Source organism: Dermatophagoides farinae, chromosome 2 (assembly GCF_024713945.1).
Source record: "Dermatophagoides farinae isolate YC_2012a chromosome 2, ASM2471394v1, whole genome shotgun sequence".
Taxonomy (NCBI): Eukaryota; Metazoa; Arthropoda; class Arachnida; order Sarcoptiformes; family Pyroglyphidae; genus Dermatophagoides; species Dermatophagoides farinae.
The window spans coordinates 4,147,687-4,165,762 of NC_134678.1; the positions used below are offsets into that span (position 1 = coordinate 4,147,687).

The 18,076-nt window shown below is 30.6% G+C and overlaps 3 protein-coding genes across 3 annotated transcripts; 2 read left to right on the top strand and 1 right to left on the bottom strand.

The window, feature by feature from the left end:
* The first annotated feature begins 64 nt into the window (after positions 1-64).
* LOC124496574 (uncharacterized) lies at positions 65-5,181 on the top strand. The gene is made up of 7 exons (XM_047060112.2): positions 65-526; positions 594-938; positions 989-2,150; positions 2,206-3,407; positions 3,473-4,247; positions 4,309-4,689; positions 4,747-5,181. Exons 1-7 carry the CDS (start codon positions 189-191, stop codon positions 5,107-5,109), a joined length of 4,566 nt encoding a protein of 1,521 aa, XP_046916068.1. The 5' UTR covers positions 65-188; the 3' UTR covers positions 5,110-5,181.
* Positions 5,182-5,287: 106 nt separating this feature from the next.
* Positions 5,288-16,252, top strand: LOC124496585 (glutamate receptor 4). Its single transcript, XM_047060124.2, has 9 exons — positions 5,288-6,006; positions 6,150-6,491; positions 9,852-9,952; positions 10,029-10,323; positions 13,218-15,046; positions 15,122-15,475; positions 15,545-15,682; positions 15,748-15,834; positions 15,956-16,252. Exons 1-9 carry the CDS (start codon positions 5,580-5,582, stop codon positions 16,046-16,048), a joined length of 3,666 nt encoding a protein of 1,221 aa, XP_046916080.2. The 5' UTR covers positions 5,288-5,579; the 3' UTR covers positions 16,049-16,252.
* Positions 16,253-16,269: 17 nt separating this feature from the next.
* On the bottom strand, positions 16,270-17,959 carry LOC124496634 (phospholipase A1). Its single transcript, XM_047060174.2, has 2 exons — positions 17,126-17,959; positions 16,270-17,060 (listed from the first exon to the last, which is right to left on the bottom strand). Exons 1-2 carry the CDS (start codon positions 17,733-17,735, stop codon positions 16,606-16,608), a joined length of 1,065 nt encoding a protein of 354 aa, XP_046916130.2. The 5' UTR covers positions 17,736-17,959; the 3' UTR covers positions 16,270-16,605.
* Between the last annotated feature and the right edge of the window lie 117 nt (positions 17,960-18,076).

Consider the following 18,076-nt stretch of genomic DNA (forward strand, 5'->3'; position numbering starts at 1 on the left):
GAGGCTATTTAATGCCATTGATGATAAAATTTACATCATTTACGCCATATATGAATAAAGCGTTACTGTTCATTTTATCGGAACTCAACACTCGTCATCCACAAAGCAACGTTTTGCTTATAAATATTTTTAGTCATTTCATTTGATCTGTATAATTGTTTGAAAAATTCAATAATTGTTAAAAAACAATGATTTCCAATAATCATTTCAATGTTACAAGAATTCCGAGCAAAAATAATAAGCCTATGATCGAAGTTACTGAGATTAGTGATGGCCAATCGAATCATAGTGCACATGCTGAAGAGAAAAACCTTTTGTCTACAATTGTAAATAATGCCAATTCGAAATCAGCTCCAATCATATTGACAATAATCAAATTTCGTCAGTTAAACATTGATAATGCGCATACAATGAATTCAGATGAAGAATTCCAGCAAACAGCTTCGTTTTTAATTGACATGTTTGAACATCTTGATTGTACGGCATTAATTCATCCTAACTATTTCAGAAGTCATCTAATTTTGAAGTAAGATTTTTAACTTTCTTATTATTTAGATATGAATGCAATCTTTTTCATTATCTTTTTGATACAGAATTATCATAAAATTTTGTTCAAAATCAATATCCAATGATACGTCATTCTTATTGAATGTATTGGGCGAGTTGCAGAAAATATTTAGACATCCAACTGTTCCTCGGCTGTTAATCGAATTTCCATTCAATACAATGAATCGTTTAATGTCGGAAATATTTGCAGAGATGCATGTTCAATGTAATTTTTTCAAATTAAAACTCAATTCTTTGTCCATTGGATCGATAGTAAATCTTTCACATTATGTGAATCGTTTGAATATCTTAACTGAAAGTTCGATTGATATCGACTTTAATCGCAAAATGTTGAGACTACATTTTTTCGTTAACAAGATGGCCAACGACGAGTACGTATTATCTATTATATTGCAGAGTTTTCATTTTCTTTCTATCATAGCCTTGGATATCGGATGGAAATTAATTTTGAATCAATCAAATTTTTAGCACTCGACTTGAGCCATTTTTCTGATCTGAATAATGTTCGTTTTTATTTGGAATTGAATGCTGCACCATTTCTATTTACAGGCATAAAGATCAAAGATGGTCGAAATAAAACATGGAAACCCCATTGGAATCGAATCAAAGATTTTTTGGGATGTTTTCATGGTAAAACAGAATCATTTAAGCCATTATTGTTAGACCAACCTTTCCAAAACGATCCAGCTTTGTTGGGTTATGGTCTTGGGTATCGATTGGATGTCAGAACCAAGAATAGCTTACAAGTGCTCTTATATTTATCTTATACATGTAAAGAAACGAATCCAACATTTTCGTTATACATTTGTAGCATTAAAGATGCTCAATGCGCTGTTCAAATGAATATGGAACAAATCTCTCACATGATCAACAAAAATTTTTACGATGATTTTGCCATCAATTATGCTTGTAATGCATTATTCTTCAAATCGTATGCAATCATTGATTCATTGGCATATGAAGATTATCCACAAAAAATGATCAGATTTTTCAATCAAATCAAAAAACTGAGGAGTGAAGAATCCTCATCATTTGTCGAGGAAATCTTTTATTCATTGTGTTCTTCATGCGAGAATCGAATTTTCGATTTAATTGCCGATTTGGATTTTCTAAAAAACGAAAAACGACAAATATTGGCAGTGAAACAAAAAAAAGACTATAATCGTCATGACCATGTCCTAATGCGAAGAGTCAATTTGACACCATGTCGCATCGAATTTTTCCGTCCAATGATTCTACTTCGTTCGAGATTCGCAAACATAGCCAATCTCGATTATGCATTACGTTTAACAATATCCGAAGACAACAACAAGCAGTTATGTGCTTATCTCAGTGATACTGATTTCATCAAAAAAAACATCAAACCACATTTATTGAAAGGAATTAAGTTAAGTGACCGTTTGTTTGAATTCCTTGGTTCATCATCAAGCCAGATGCGTGATAGTGGCATCATTTTCTATGCTCGTGATGATAAACAGCCACCCCTTACAGCCGATGCTATACGTGAAATGATTGGCGATCTTTCCCAGTATAAACGTAAGGTCGCCAAATACATCTCACGATTGGGGCTGATTTTTTCACAGGTATGTACCACAATATTATTTTTATTAACAATGAAATGACATTTGCATTGGACAGGCCATGACTTTTTATCCATACGATAAGTCCACCATGGTTGTCAAGACTAGTGATCTAACGACTAAAAATAAAGAATTTTGTTTCTCTGATGGCATTGGTATCATATCAAAAAGTTTAGCTGAAAAATTCCTACCCTTATTACGCATACCGTCAAATTATTTTCCATCAGCATTTCAAATCCGTCATGGTGGTTGTAAAGGAATGTTGGTGTGCTATGAAGATTTCAAAAAAGATGTTATCATATTCCGTGATTCGATGATCAAATTCCAATCTGAAGATTATAATTTGGGCATACTTAAATTTTCGATGGCACGTTTACTTTACCTAAATCGTCCATTCATACAGATTTTGGATCAGCAACGGGTGCCTAGTCATGTTTTTCATAAGATTTTTACGGAGAGCACCAAATCGATAACTGATGCTTTGATGTTCGAAAAAGATGCTTTGAAATTAATTATGACTTATAACAATCGTAATTTGCCGTATAAAAAACTATACGCTGCTGGATTATCCATTCTTAATGAACCATTTATGCGACGAATACTTTATCATTTAATTCGTTATCGGCTCAAAGAATTAAAAACAAGAGTTCGAATACCTTTACCCCATACGATTGGAAGAATTGCATTCGGTGTAATCGATGAAAATCGTAAGCTTGAACCAGGTGAAATATTTTTTCAATACTCTGAATTGGATTCGCAAAATTGCCCGACCGGAAAAACATTCATTATTGAAAATGAAATCGTAATGGTAACAAAATTTCCGTGCCTCTCGTTAGGCGATGTTCGTAAATTTCGAGCTGTCAATATACCTGGCCTATCTCATATCAAAGATTGTTTAGTATTTCCTGCTAAAGGAGACAGACCGCATACAGATGAAATGGGTGGATCAGATTTAGATGGAGATGAATTTGCCATCGTCTGGCGTTCAGATCTGATATTTCCTGGTGATAATTATAAACCAATGGATTTCACTGCAGAATCAAGCCAAGAATTATCTAGTGATCTTAGTATCAACGACATTGTTGATTTTTATTGTGATTTTCTTCTGGAGAATAATGTCGGACAAATAGCCAATTGTCATCTAATGTTTTCAGATTTCCATCCGAAAGGATTATATTCTGAAGAATGTGAAGAATTGGCCAAAAAATATAGTATTTCATTAGACTTTCAGAAAAATGGCGTGAATGCAACCTTGAATATGTAAGTTGTATATATATTATTTATTTATTTTGTACTTTATCATTAATTTTTTTTGAAATCAACAGGAAATACAAACCGAACAAAAATTGGGTTCGACCCGATTTTATGGAGAAACATGAATTTAATAATTGTTATCTATCATCAAAAATTCTGGGTCAATTTTATCGTAATTGCCGTTTATTAGAAAACATGATTTTTATGTCTGATCATAATTTGTTGTCATTGGAAGAGAATTCTTTTCAAAAACAACTCCCAAATTTAACCATAGATGGTTGGACTAAATTTCAAACTGATGCCAATGAAACGTTCATCGAATATTGTCATTTTGCCATCGAAACAATGGAAATGATGGGTATAGATTCTGAAGCTGCAATGATCAGCAATGTTTATGAAGATAAATCTGATGCTTCGGGTTTGGTTTTTGATAAATTATTTCAATATTTCAATAATAAATATAAATTACAAGCGGAAACTAAATCGGAATCTGAAAGATTGTTACTTACGTCAGCTTGGTATACAATTTGTTTCAAAAAATGCCACCTTCTACAATATCATTATAGAAATCAACCATTGTTGGGTTTACCGTTTTTGATACCTGACGAACTTATCAAGTTGATTGCGTATAAACGAAAACAAGATACACTTGAAGTTAATAAGGATATCATTTCGCCTTATCCATTAGATGATGGAATAATTCAATTCACTTGCTATTTGATTATGTATTGGATAGATAAATTTAATGTTTTGTTTAATTATCAAATGAAACCCGTTCTTACAATTCAGAAACTTGACAAATGGATAACCATCAGCGAAAGAGAATTATTGAAAAATTTCATTCAGGTAAGTAACCGCCATTTTTTGTTTGTAATAAAATCTCCTTATTTTTATAATTCAATAATAGAAAAAGCTTACTGAGAAGGACATAACAAAGATTCGTAACGAATTTTCTAATCATTATCAATCGAATGCAATCAATGATCGCCAAAAATCTATAATTTTATTATTTAATTATTTCTTGTATTGGATGTACGATCTATGTAATTATGCAAATGAAATTATACGCACCAAACGATTGGATGAACTGATGTTTTTAAGGTATTCAGTATTTGCAATCGATTTTGTAAATATAATCAATTCTGGCATTCAACATCGTCATCTATCTGGTCAGGAATTGAGTGAAATTTATTGTAAACAGTTGGATGACAAATTTCATAAATTAAATGCTATTCAGCCTAAAAAAAGTAAATTTTCCTTAATAAATGTCGTTCAACCCATTGATAAGGTCAGTTTATTTCATTGAAAAATCCAACATTTCATAATTTTGTTTTTATCTTACCAGATGGATTTAAATTTTTTCAAAAAAATTAAATTGTTTACTGGGGCCATCTATAAAATGGATGTTTTTGATCAAGAAAATTTTCGTATCATGTCCGGATCTTTTGATGTGACAAAATTTTATAAAGATCTTTCCGTAATGCCACAAAGCTGGCTTCATTATCCATACGATGTCAATAACAAAAATTGTAACAATTTGAAATTATATCAGATCGAATATTTTACAATCGAAGTTATTGGATTTCGATCAACCATTTCATTGTTACGATTATTATTAGGACATCCAGATTTCTACAAAAATATATATCAAAAAATTCAATTGCCTACTCCTGAAAATGTCAAGATCTATAATGTAAAATCTAACTGAATTTATCGATATGATTGCTAGACATAAATTTCTTGCAAAATTATTCAACCAAACAAGAAGAAGAAATTTAATCTCCAATTGAAATTACCAATAACATAAAAAATTAATATTAAAGCAGTGTATTAATCAAAAAATATTTTTGGAAAAAATTAATTTTGTCAGATTATCCGATGTGTGTATTTAAATTCTTTTGTCTTCCTTTTTTGTTCAATACTAAAACGGCGCATGAACCGTTTTTACATCAGACAACCATTTTGCAGGTATTTCTTATGGTACAACGCGCGCAATGATTTCATTGGAACTATAGATAGAATTGAAAAAAAACTGAATCTAATAGTCACACTCAATTCTTCAAGAAACACCTGACAATTCAGATAAACTATTTATCAGCAGTCATTTAGTCAGTTTGTTCCCAGATTTTGTTCCGAACGGTTTGATTCAGTTCGGAAATTCGAAGCTTAAAATTCCATATGAATAGAATAAAAAAATTTCATCATATAAACAGTCATTTTATTTTCAAAATGGTCCACTTACGAAGTGGTGTTCGTCGTTGTCATTATCATCTTCATAATCATCATCATCATGAAGATTGGTCAAAGTCGTTGTTTATTCCATTATTTACATTATTAAATTCAAAATTCCATCATCACCAAAATGAAACAGTATTATATTGTCATTGCCGTCATCGTCATTCCATGCGATTTTCATTGTTATCATCATCATTCCTATTATTATTTCTATTAGGATTTTATATAGGTTTGATCGATACTTATGAATTTTTTCATCACGATCATCATTATTATGAACAGCAACAACAATATCAACCGAATCAACAACAAATCTATTTCGGTCCAATCACATCGAATCGCTCGAATCAATCAAATACATTTCGTATAGGTAAATATTTGTCATTTGAATTTCCGATTACATTTTTTTCCCTATTAAATTTTTGTTATACATGTCTGTTAGCTGTTTGCAATATCGATATGATTTAAATTTTAATGATGATTTTGTTTTCATCTATGTATTTATATATATAGGAATTATATTTACCAAACAATCACACACTGAATTTCACCATGCAATTTTTCGTTATATAATCAAATATTTTAATAATCGTCTACAACAACATCAAGCAATTCCAACATTAAATTCTTTGTCATCAGCCATTAAAAACCATTATCATCATCAACAACAAAATACAATGTATTCTCCATCGCAGCAATCTATTCAGCACCCATATAATCATTTTCAAACAACTACAACAACGACATCGACCACCGAACACCCATCATCATCTACGATGCTATCTTCTCAAATAAAAATGGTACCATTGATCAGCCATATTGATCATGATAATCCATTTCAAGTGATTCAAGAGCGTAAGTTTGCACTTTTTTTTCTCTTTTATAATTGTTTGATTTGTCAATCAATCAAATCGAAAATATATTAAATTTTTTTTGTCATGCAAATTCGTTTTATAACAAATACACAGATGAGTTCGTGCATTTTTTCTGGATTTTGGTTCATCAAACACAGAGAGCCATTTTTTAAGGGAAATAAAATTTATTCCAATCGTTGTTGGTTATTTTACTTAATTGAAAACAAAAGATTCTATGGGACAATAAAAAAACGATTTCTATGTTTTAACGATTTTGTGTGTTGAAATTTTTTTTTTCATATTTTCAAATTAATTCAAATAGTAATCTAAACTTGAATTTCGAATTATTATATTTTCGTTCAAATACAAACAATTTAATAAGTACATTTACACTCTCCAATCTTTTTTTCTTATTCAACTTTTTTAATGAGCATTCATTAAGGTGAATAATTCATGTTTATTAATTAAATTATTATCACAAGACAGAATCTTTACGTTAGAATAGTCAATGAATGATTCAATTGAATTTGTAAATTAATTAACAATTGATTTTACTAATAAAAATGAACTTTCTATTTGAAGCCTATCTCTAAATGTGGCCTATGTAAAAGAAAGATTGAAAAATAAACACATAAATAAGAGGAAATGCGGTATATATTCTTAGTAAAAATGAAAAAAAAGTGTTAACATTCATATAATATCCTGATGAAAGATACAATACAATCCTCTAGAGACAAATATTGTCGACAAACTGAAATGATGAACAAAAATGGCCTATCATCATAACATTATTTGTCCGTTGCTGTAACATAAACATTGTAAAAACAACAACAATAACAATTTGAATGAATACTTTCACGGTTTATTATTTTTTCAGAATTGTCGGCATATTGTGTATGATGTTAATTATATAACATAGACCAAAGCAAAAACAAATATAAATATGTGACTATTAAATCATTCAAACTTTACGTTCATTGTTCTTATACTTGTATCATTTTCAGTTTGTTTTGATTTTTAGTCTTTTTAATCATATATTTTCATTTTCATTTTTATTTTTTTTTTTTTTGTTTTGTTTTTAAATTTCAATTTTCAGTTTGTTTCTCATTATTTCTACTCATACAGGGGTTATCAGGCAAACTGGATTTTTGTTTCTTGTTTCTATGGAATGAAGCCACCTCGCTTCATAATGAATAATCATATATGATAATGTTAATAATGAGAATGAGAAAATAAAATTGTTGAACATGGAATCTTATTCATAAGTAACAAGGCTTATCTCCCATAATTTTAGTCATAATTCAGCAAATTTGGCTAAAAAAATTTCGGAAATAAAAAAAAATTCAAATGACCAATAAACTGGAATGGATAATTGAATTAATGAAAAAAAACTATAGTTTGTGTGTGTGTGTGTGTTATAATAATGAAACCTGTTTTTGTTATCAGATAAATGTAGCCATTGCCAAAATTTTTGGTAGCACAATCAGCATTATTTGATCACCATGATCATTAGTAATAATATTATTCACTTATTATTATTCAGATTATTTATGATCTGACATTTCCGAAAAAAAATTGCATCTTCTTGCATGTGTATGCACAGTCAATTTCTAACAATAATGATTTTGTCATAGAAAATATTTGTAAAGCTAAATATAAAGAAAGATTATTCTTTCTAACGCAAACACACTTACACACACACTTTGAGCAGAATAGTTACAAAAAGGAAAAAAAAGGTATTTAAGAAAAATACAAAACCAAGAATAGTTACAAAAAGGAAAAAACAACTTATTGTTAGTGACATAATAATCCACATGTATGTATGTGGATGTATAATATCTAATATCTTTGTTTTATTATATATGGTTTGTTTGTCTATTTTAGATTGATTCTATAATTGTAAATCTCTGGAACTTACCTAATGCTTTAATGCCAAGATAGATTATATATTTTTTTTCTCTGTTCTGTATTCTTACATTTATTCATTCTAGAAAAAGAAAATATTTCACCAATTCACATTAAGAATTGATAATTATTTGGTTTTTTGTAATTACCATCACATTACCATCATTACAATGTTTTATTAGAATGGACTAAATTTCATTTCAGTTCATCAGTGATGTTGCATTCATTCATTCATTCATTCAAACATTTCTACACAAGATTCATTTTAATTTCGTTTCCATGTACCTTCATTGTTGATAACAATGAATAATAAGTGTGTGCGTGTAGTGTATACGAATTTACTAATTCAAATTCACCGGCAAACAAAAAAAAATTTTTTTTGTTTCGGGATTCGTTAATAATCTATATATTTATCTGTGTTGCTGGATGGTAGTCAACGGTCATTAGGTGATTTGAATTTTAAAAAAAATTTAAAATTTTGATGATTGTACTACTGAATAAAATATTCCTTGAGGAACAAAACAATAATTTATTTAAAATTCTGCATAGATAAAGCTTTATGTAGAATATTGTAAAAGAACCAGATTCAGATTGCCAGATCTCTCTTGGATTTTGTCCTTTATTCGAATTAGAATTGATGGATTTCCGTGTGTGTGTGTGTGTGAAAAAAATGTCAATTCTAACTAACAATTTAACGAATGTATTCGACATGTCAGAATTAAGAAATGCTCAAGAATTTTTCACATTCATTAACAAATAATTAAGTTGGATCAAGAAATAAATGAGACAAAAAAAACAAATTGTAACTATCTTTGGACATCGCTATGTCAAGATAATAATTATTCGATCAGTTAACTACAATTAAATCTCGATCAATTTAATGCCGAAAAAAAATTCTTGAAACGTAGAATTTCGTTTTCTACTAATAAAATAAAAACACTCAAACCCAAGTTGTTTGTCTATTTTATTTTTATATGTTTTTTTTGCCTTTGGAGTTGTATTTGGTTTTTTTAATTCAAAAATTCTTTTTTGTTGTTTATTCTTGTCTTGATCACGAATTCTCCAGAGATAAATGTTGAAGAAAAAAAATGTTCACTTCCACTTGTACAAACGAAAACATTAAAACACCGAAAAAGTCATTGAAGAAAATTGTACCAAAATAATTTCTAGAGTTTAGTTGATCCTATAGAAATATTACCGGGGTTTTTGTAAATCATAAATTATTAATCACTTTTATTTGAAGTACGCGAAAAAATGAAGATAAATTCCGAAGGTGATCTGACACATCTGGACTGTCTGGATTGGATATAGTAATATGAATGTTTTCTGTAATTTTTTTTTCATACTTGTGAAACATCTTTATGAACTGATGAAAATTTAAAATTAAATTTTGCTTGTCTTTTTTATTTCATATATTTTGGTTTTTGTGTATTTTTACTTTTTTCCATAATAATAGTTTGCCTTCAATTAAATCGTGGTGCAATGGCATTCATAATACCTCCAAGTGGCCTATTCAATAGTCATCAAACATTGATGGCCTATTCAGCCGTATTCAAGGTAATAAAAAAAAATCCCTTATTCATTTATTCATCTAAAAAAAATATCACATACTCTAAAATTCATATTCACACAGCTTCCATTGATATCGACAGCAATGATACCATCATTTTCACCGGAAAATTCTCAGTCAAAAATTCCTAAATCATATCCATGGCCATCATTTGAATCATCTGCATCACAAATCCGATCATCCGCATCAAATCAAGAACGTGATCATCTTTATTATCATCGTTATCAGTCATCATCATCATCATTTGGATATGGAAACTTTACATTTCATTTATATCCAGATTTTACTCGAGCAATCGTCGAAACAATCAAATATTATAAATGGCCAAATATCATTTTTTTATACAATACCGATACTGGTAAGTAAAACAAAAATAAAAAAAAAACAATAATTGAGAGAAAAAAATTTTCTTTGAAGAATTCTTATCTTTTATGTTGATTATAGTAATCATAAAAAAGGTATAAATAGAATCCAGAAGAGGATGAAGAAAAATGATGAAAAATTCAATTTATATCTGAACATTGAAATCAAAATTTACAGATTCACACACGGTAGTGCGATTTAGCTATGGCTAAATTCACTTACGTGACTTTATGGAATTAAACACATAAATATACACACATATTGTTTTTTTTTTCATTTTCTTTAGAATTTTTCTCTTGATGTTTTATAATTCTATAGTTATCTTTTTTTCTATTCATCCAATAATCAAACTCCCTTGCTGATTTGATTCTTATTTCCTTATAACATATATACATTCAATTATTGATAAAAATGTAAAAATCATGAAATCATTTTTTCTTTTCCTCCCCTTTGTTCCTTATATAAGTGTATGTGCATTTTGTGTATTGTGTGTATATATTATTATTATTATTATTATAATGTCTCCGGTATTTTTTTTCCATATGCTAGCTTTTGTCCATTCGAAATGATGATGTGAATGTATATTGTATATATAGAGAACATGGATATCAGTTTTGAGGCGATTTGTAACGGATGCAAAACTTTTCTGCTCTGTTAGTTTCTTTTTTCTTTTTTTTGTGCTGGTAGATCTAGGCATTTTTTGCTCTTGGTCGACCATCGTTAAGCTGAACAATCGCTAACCGATATACCACTGTATTTTGTTTTTTGTTTGTTTATTACACATCTTTCATCCATTTTTGAAATTGGCGAAATGATTTTCTTTTTTTTCACTATATGTAATATTCGATTTCATGGTACAACAAACATTATGTTTTTTAATGAACTTATAGTGGTAATGATTCGGCACCATGATTTTATGATATTCATTAACTATGGTTGATTGAATTCCTGATTCTATATTGATCCAGAATAAGATATTTTCTTTATGTTTCTATGTGTATTTTTGTCTTAATATTCCGGTTTTTTTTTGTTGTTCACCATCATCATTTTTCCTTATGTGTTGGTTACAAAACTGTTTTTTTTTTGCAACCAAGATAAAACATACACACAAACCTGAAATGGATTTCATTAATTTTTTTTGTTGTTGTTATTTTTAAGAATCGAATAACTTTATGGTTAATCTTAAAAAATTGAAATATAACAAGATCCCCAAAGAGATCTGGTACTCAGACACATCTCTTTTTTATCATTTTTTTTCGGAATCATTTACCGAAAAATAAATATAGTCATTAATAATCTGTTTTTGATGATTATTTGATACGAACATGCTTGTGCTCATACACACACACACACACACACACAAAGCAGTTGAATGAAATTTAACCACATTGGTTGATCAATCGATTTTCAATGATTTTGATTACTAGATTTCATAGAACCACCACCACCATCATTAGTGTAGTTGATTTTGATGTACCTGTTTTTTTTCATGATTCCAATGAATTCAATCGAATCATTGGATAATAATAAGAAGTAATTTGTGGAAAACATTTTAAATTTTTTTTTCTTCATTTATAATAACAAATGCATCATTTATTCATTCAGAAAATGTTTTTCTCATGCTTATATGGTGATGCGTTACTGTTTTTGGCATTCATAATTCTGATTTTCACAATAATTATACATCAACACATCAGCAAACACCTTAATTTAAAATTTTGCCATTTTTGTAAAAATTAAACAAACTCAATGCCGAAACTTACTATTGATGTAGGACTAGTGTTTCTGGATATGAATTGCTTTGTTGATAATTTATTTAGGCCATCATAAATCATTTAAAATTATTTTTTTTTTATATGTAAGAAAAAATAAAATATTATGTATACGTATAAAACTTGATCATGCTGCTACCAAAGTCTACGATTTTCATTAAGAATCGACACTTTACAAAAAAAGCATTAATCTTCCAATCTTATTGTTTACAAACAAACAGCGCCTTCACTATTTTCAATAGGGTCATTCTTTTTCACAAGGATTCTATCAATGATTCTTGAGTATAAATATGAAAACAAAATACTTATTATTACTATAGTGATAGTGAAAAAAAATTGAAAAAAATTGCTTACAATTTGAGATGACTATAGAAATATAATTTATTCGGGTATTGAAACGAGTTCTCTTTCTCTCTTTCTTATGTGGTAAAATTTAACAAAAGCGATATTTAGGTAAGTTTTTCTTTTTTTGGTGGAAACTGAAAAAATGCCTGAGAGCTAAATTTTCGAACCCATTTATTGTCAAGTTTTGATTGTTTCATCGTTCACAAAATTTTAACTGATAAACGTACAAACACATTAATCGATTCTTTAATGATTTGGTTTTTTGTCATTCAGTTTTTTTTGCAATTCGTATTTGATACTTTGCTTCATTGTCAGATTATCAGACAAAACTGTTTTTTTTTCTTGATTTAAATATATCGATTCAAAAAAAAAATTGAAATGTCCCACATTAGCTGCATTGCAAATGGTTCCATTTTTTTGTACCGCCAAACTTTTTGTTTATTTCATATATATATTACATGGACCTGTCAACAATGTACATAATGAGTAGACATTATTCTGGATCGGTTGTTTGTTTGTTGTTCACCAGCCATGCTAACAGGAACAAACAGGAAAATAATGAGATGATGTTGTATGTAATCCGCTCTTGTTTTTTTTTCTTGTTTGTTGATTCAATGAATGTACCAGCCAGAATATCTATCATCATTCATATTATATTATAAAACTTTAAATTTCTCTAGCTAAACCATGTAAAAAGTGTCGAACATATTAAATTTTTTTCTTTTGTTAGTTTGTCCACAATTTTATGATAATGCATTTATGTTTCGGACAGGTTCACTACGGTTCCAACATCTAATGCATCATCTAACTGGATGGTTAGACGACACACAACAACATCGTATGGATATGATGATCGGATGGCATCCAATAGTCCTGTCATTGGTTCGTAGTTTTGATAACATCAACGAAGCTAACCATATTCTACAACAATTGGAACTAAATGAAAGTCATTCGCCAAAACATGTGCTACTTGAATGTCGTACAATGGCCGAAGCGCGATCGATCATTGTCAATCATGTACGTGATATATTCATAAGTGCAAGAAATTATCATTTTCTCATTCCCAATCATCTATTATCGACCGAAGAATTTTTTGATGACAACATCAAAGAACTTCATGTAATGAATATCACATTGCTTCAATTGTCATCCACATTATCTACATCATGGTCTACATGGCATTCAAAGACCAATAATAGACCATTCCCTTACGACACGATGGCCATGATCAATACATCATCGACCGAAAGTCGCCTGTTTTCAATTTTTTCCCGTTACTTTCATTCAACAGCGAATGCTGGTGTTGATATGAATGGAAGCAGTAATAACTATCCTAAGGGAAATTTCAAATCCTCAACTCCTCCATCACAATTGGAACAGGCTTCAGATGGTTTACTCTTATTCGATGCCATACAAACTCTTTACAAAGCATTTTCTTCGATGTCCAATTCGTTGAGTAATGATTTTAATCAACGTATCCGATCGCCAACAAAATCATCATCGATACCAACGAGCACTCTAAACTATACAAATGCTTGTAATTCGGCCGGCATTGAACAATTCATCTCGGCACAATTTGGTGATAATCTTCGGCAGTTCATTGCAAAACAATATTTAGACGGCCTCACTGGTCCCATTGATTTCGATCGATTCGGACAGCGACAAAACTATTCAATCGACATTATAGAATCGGGTTTGAATGTAAAACCTCACAAGATTGGCAATTGGACTAATCGAGATGGTTTTCGTTTAGATCTGGATATGATAAAGAACAAACCCGAAGATTTGGATAATCTAGAGAACAAAGTTTACTATGTAACATCGATTGTCGAAGAACCTTATTTGATTGTGAAGAAGAGTCATGGTGGGAAAAAATTTCAAGGCAATGATCGCTTTGAAGGTTATTGCAAAGATCTTGCCGATTTAATTGCTCAACATTTAAACATTACGTATGAAATGCATTTGGTCAAAGATTCAAAGTATGGTGGAATCGTCAAAAATAATACTAAAGAATGGAATGGAATGGTCGGCGAATTAGTCAGACATGAAGCTGATATTGCCATTGCTCCTTTAACCATTACTTCAGCTCGTGAACGCGTCATCGATTTCACTAAACCATTCATGTCGTTAGGCATATCTATCATGATTAAAAAACCACAAAAAAAGAATCCTGGAGTATTCTCATTCATGAATCCATTGAGTTATGAAATATGGATGTGTGTCATTTTGGCCTATGTTGGCGTTTCAGTCGTTTTGTTTCTAGTATCGCGATTTTCTCCATATGAATGGCGTTATGAAGAAACCGTATATGGACCACATGTTTCCAATGATTTTTCCTTGTACAATTCTCTTTGGTTCGCTTTAGGCGCCATTATGCAACAAGGTTGTGATGTCTATCCACGATCGGTTGCCGGTCGAATCGTTGGATCGGTTTGGTGGTTTTTTACATTGATTCTTTTATCCACCTATACCGCTAATTTGGCTGCGTTCTTAACAGTTGAACGTATGGTGACGCCTATTAATTCGGCCGACGATCTTGTCAAGCAAACCGAAATCGAATATGGTGTTCTAGGTGATTCCTCATCAATGGAATTTTTCCGGGTAAGTTTTCTTCTTTCCTCTTGAAATTAATTTTTTTTTTATTATGAGGAATCGTTTCTATCTTTGGTGTTCTAGAGATCTAAAATTGCAGTTCATCAAAGAATGTGGGAATTTATGAAATCCCGGCCACATGTTTTTGTTGATTCTTATGAAGATGGTATACGACGTGTTCGTGAATCCAAAGGAAAATATGCGTTTCTTATTGAAAGTACCAAGAATGATTATGTCAATGAAAGAAAACCATGTGATACAATGAAAGTTGGAAGAAATTTTGATGCTAAAGGTTATGGTGTTGCCACACCGCGTGGATCAATTCTACGAGAAAAATTGAATCTAGCCATATTATATCTGATCGAAAATGGTGATTTAACCAGACTTGAGAATCGATGGTGGTTTGATCGAAGCGAGTGTAAATCTAAAGAGCAAAAAGTAATCCCATCTTTCACTTTATTCTTTATCAAATTGAACCAATATTCTTATTTTATTCATATAAATTAGGATACAAACCAATATACATTGACTTTGAATTCGGTTGCCGGATGTTTTTACATATTGATCAGTGGTCTTTTATTGGCCATGATTGTCGCCCTATGTGAATTTATTTTGAAAGCTCAACATGATTCCACTGCTTACAATGTATGTAATATTAATAGTGTAAACAAATTATATTATTTTTACAATAATATTGGCCTTACCTTTAGATTTCATTTATGGAAGCAATGCGTTCGATTCTTTGCATATCAATTACCGGTAAACCTACTAAAATGATTCGAAATCTCAAATTAAAGGTGAGTCCATATATATTTTTTGTTTATACTATAGAAATGTAAAGTTATATTAACTAAAAAATCCCAATTTTTTTTTGATTTTGTCCTTTCATTTCATATGCCAATTTCAATATCCGTGCAGATGAATCAAGATGAATTCGATACATCGGCAGCCATCGATGAGCCTCCACTGCCAACCTCAATGAATCATTCATTTGAATCAATGTTTCAATAATTTATAATACGTTTTGTTTCACACAAATGTACATTCGCTGTATTGCGTAGGGTCGCCATAAATATTCTCAAGTTTATTCAAGTCACTATTATCAAACTATATATCAAAATAAAATCACCATCACATTAACATATTCACATCGCATATTTGATCAATGGATTGCACATATAATGAAACAAATAAACCAGCTGAATAAACACGGTACATATGAGTAATACTTATTTTTTTGGAATTTTTAAATCATTTTATTATCGAAAATGAAATGAATTTTGTTTAGTAACAAAACTGCGATTTTTTAATGGTGTCGATCGGATAGATAAAAGGAAAAAGAAATGGCAAGAAGGTATATTCAAGATGATGAAGACTAGTATAAAGATACTCATCGTCAATCATGTAATGATTAGAAAAGGACAATGAAAAACGATGTGTGTGTGTGTGTGTGTAAAATCAGATTCACAATATTTGCACAGTCAGCGAAATCATCATAACTGTGTCACTGCATCATCAGTCATTAAAAAAACTGATTTGGAAATTATTTTCATCTTTCATTTCGAAATCTAAAATCCCTCCTTCCAAGGTTCCTCGCCATTAGTTTCAAGATAATAACATCCGGTTGCTTTTGGATCGGCCCAATATCCCATTTCGGCTGGTTGTACAGTACGTTTTACTTTATCAACTGGTCTATCAATAACGGGCATTTCTTTCAGACAGAACTGTGTTCGTAGTTCTCCTGGATTTTCAATACTCCAAGCAAATAATTCAATTGAACGTAAATGTGATCCAGCATTAGTAAAATCGGCTGCATTTGGTTGATTATAGCCATAATTGACGTATATGTCTAAAGTGCCACATGGTTTCAATGTTCCATATTTGTTGATCAAGGCATAATGTTCGGATGATCGAAATTCATGATGAGAATCTGTATGAGCCACATCGACAAATGGTGCATCATCACTACGTAACATTAAATTCTCATTAACCAATTCGAATCCTGGCCCGGCTGGATCCAATCCTAGAATTAAAAAATTAATTTCAATTTGAATTGAAAAAAGACAAAAGCCTATATCTGTGACATACCTGTGATTCGATTGAATGCATGCTGTGACCATCTGCCAGCTAAACCCATGATATGTGCTCCGATACCTTCGCCGATGCCCCAAATGGAACCTTTACTAATGTTTTTGGTAATATTTTTTCTCTTCAATTCAAGCACATAATTTGAAAACCATTTGGCCACAATCTCAACATTAGCTACGGCCTGTGCATATTTGAATGCAGGCAATTCGGCACCTTTACCCCAGCCTAGAATGATAAACGTTTGATCAGATTCTTCAAAGAATTTTTGTTTCAGATCATGTATCCATTTAGAACGTGCACTTCCCCAGAATCCGTGAGTGATGAATACTATTCGAGGAAATTCCAACATATTCCCATCTTTAAGCAATTGAAATGCTTTTTTTGCTGGTACATCATGCTGTATGGTGATCATATCACCATTCGGACCATAGGCAATTAATTCTGGTTGAATCTCTTCTAATGACATTGGCTGAAACGAATTTGTTGCATTTGTTGCTGACTTCGATACATTCTGTGTGCTTTTTTTTCCTGTTGCAGATGATGAGAATGATGATGATGTTTTGGAACCTTTGTGAATTTGATTTTCAGCCATCCGACCGACGGTGGCCATTTTAAATTTATTTAACTTGAAATTTTTGAAAAATATTGAATTAAAACAATCAAAATTTAACACTCGTTTAATGGTAACTGTTGAATGAATCGTGAACAAGTAAACGAATGGTTACATTCTATGAATGCATAATTCAAAGGTACAATTTAGTGTGTGTGTGAACATTAGTTGTTGCTTAAAACTAAACAGATGCGGCTGCTACACATCGAATTCTCAACGATCATCGTCATCAATGCATTGTTGAAAATTGCGACGTTCAAAAGAAAGAATAATAAATAAATGAATGAATAACTTGTCGAGAAAGAATTGCAATAATCAACGCAATATAAGCATCATGGGTG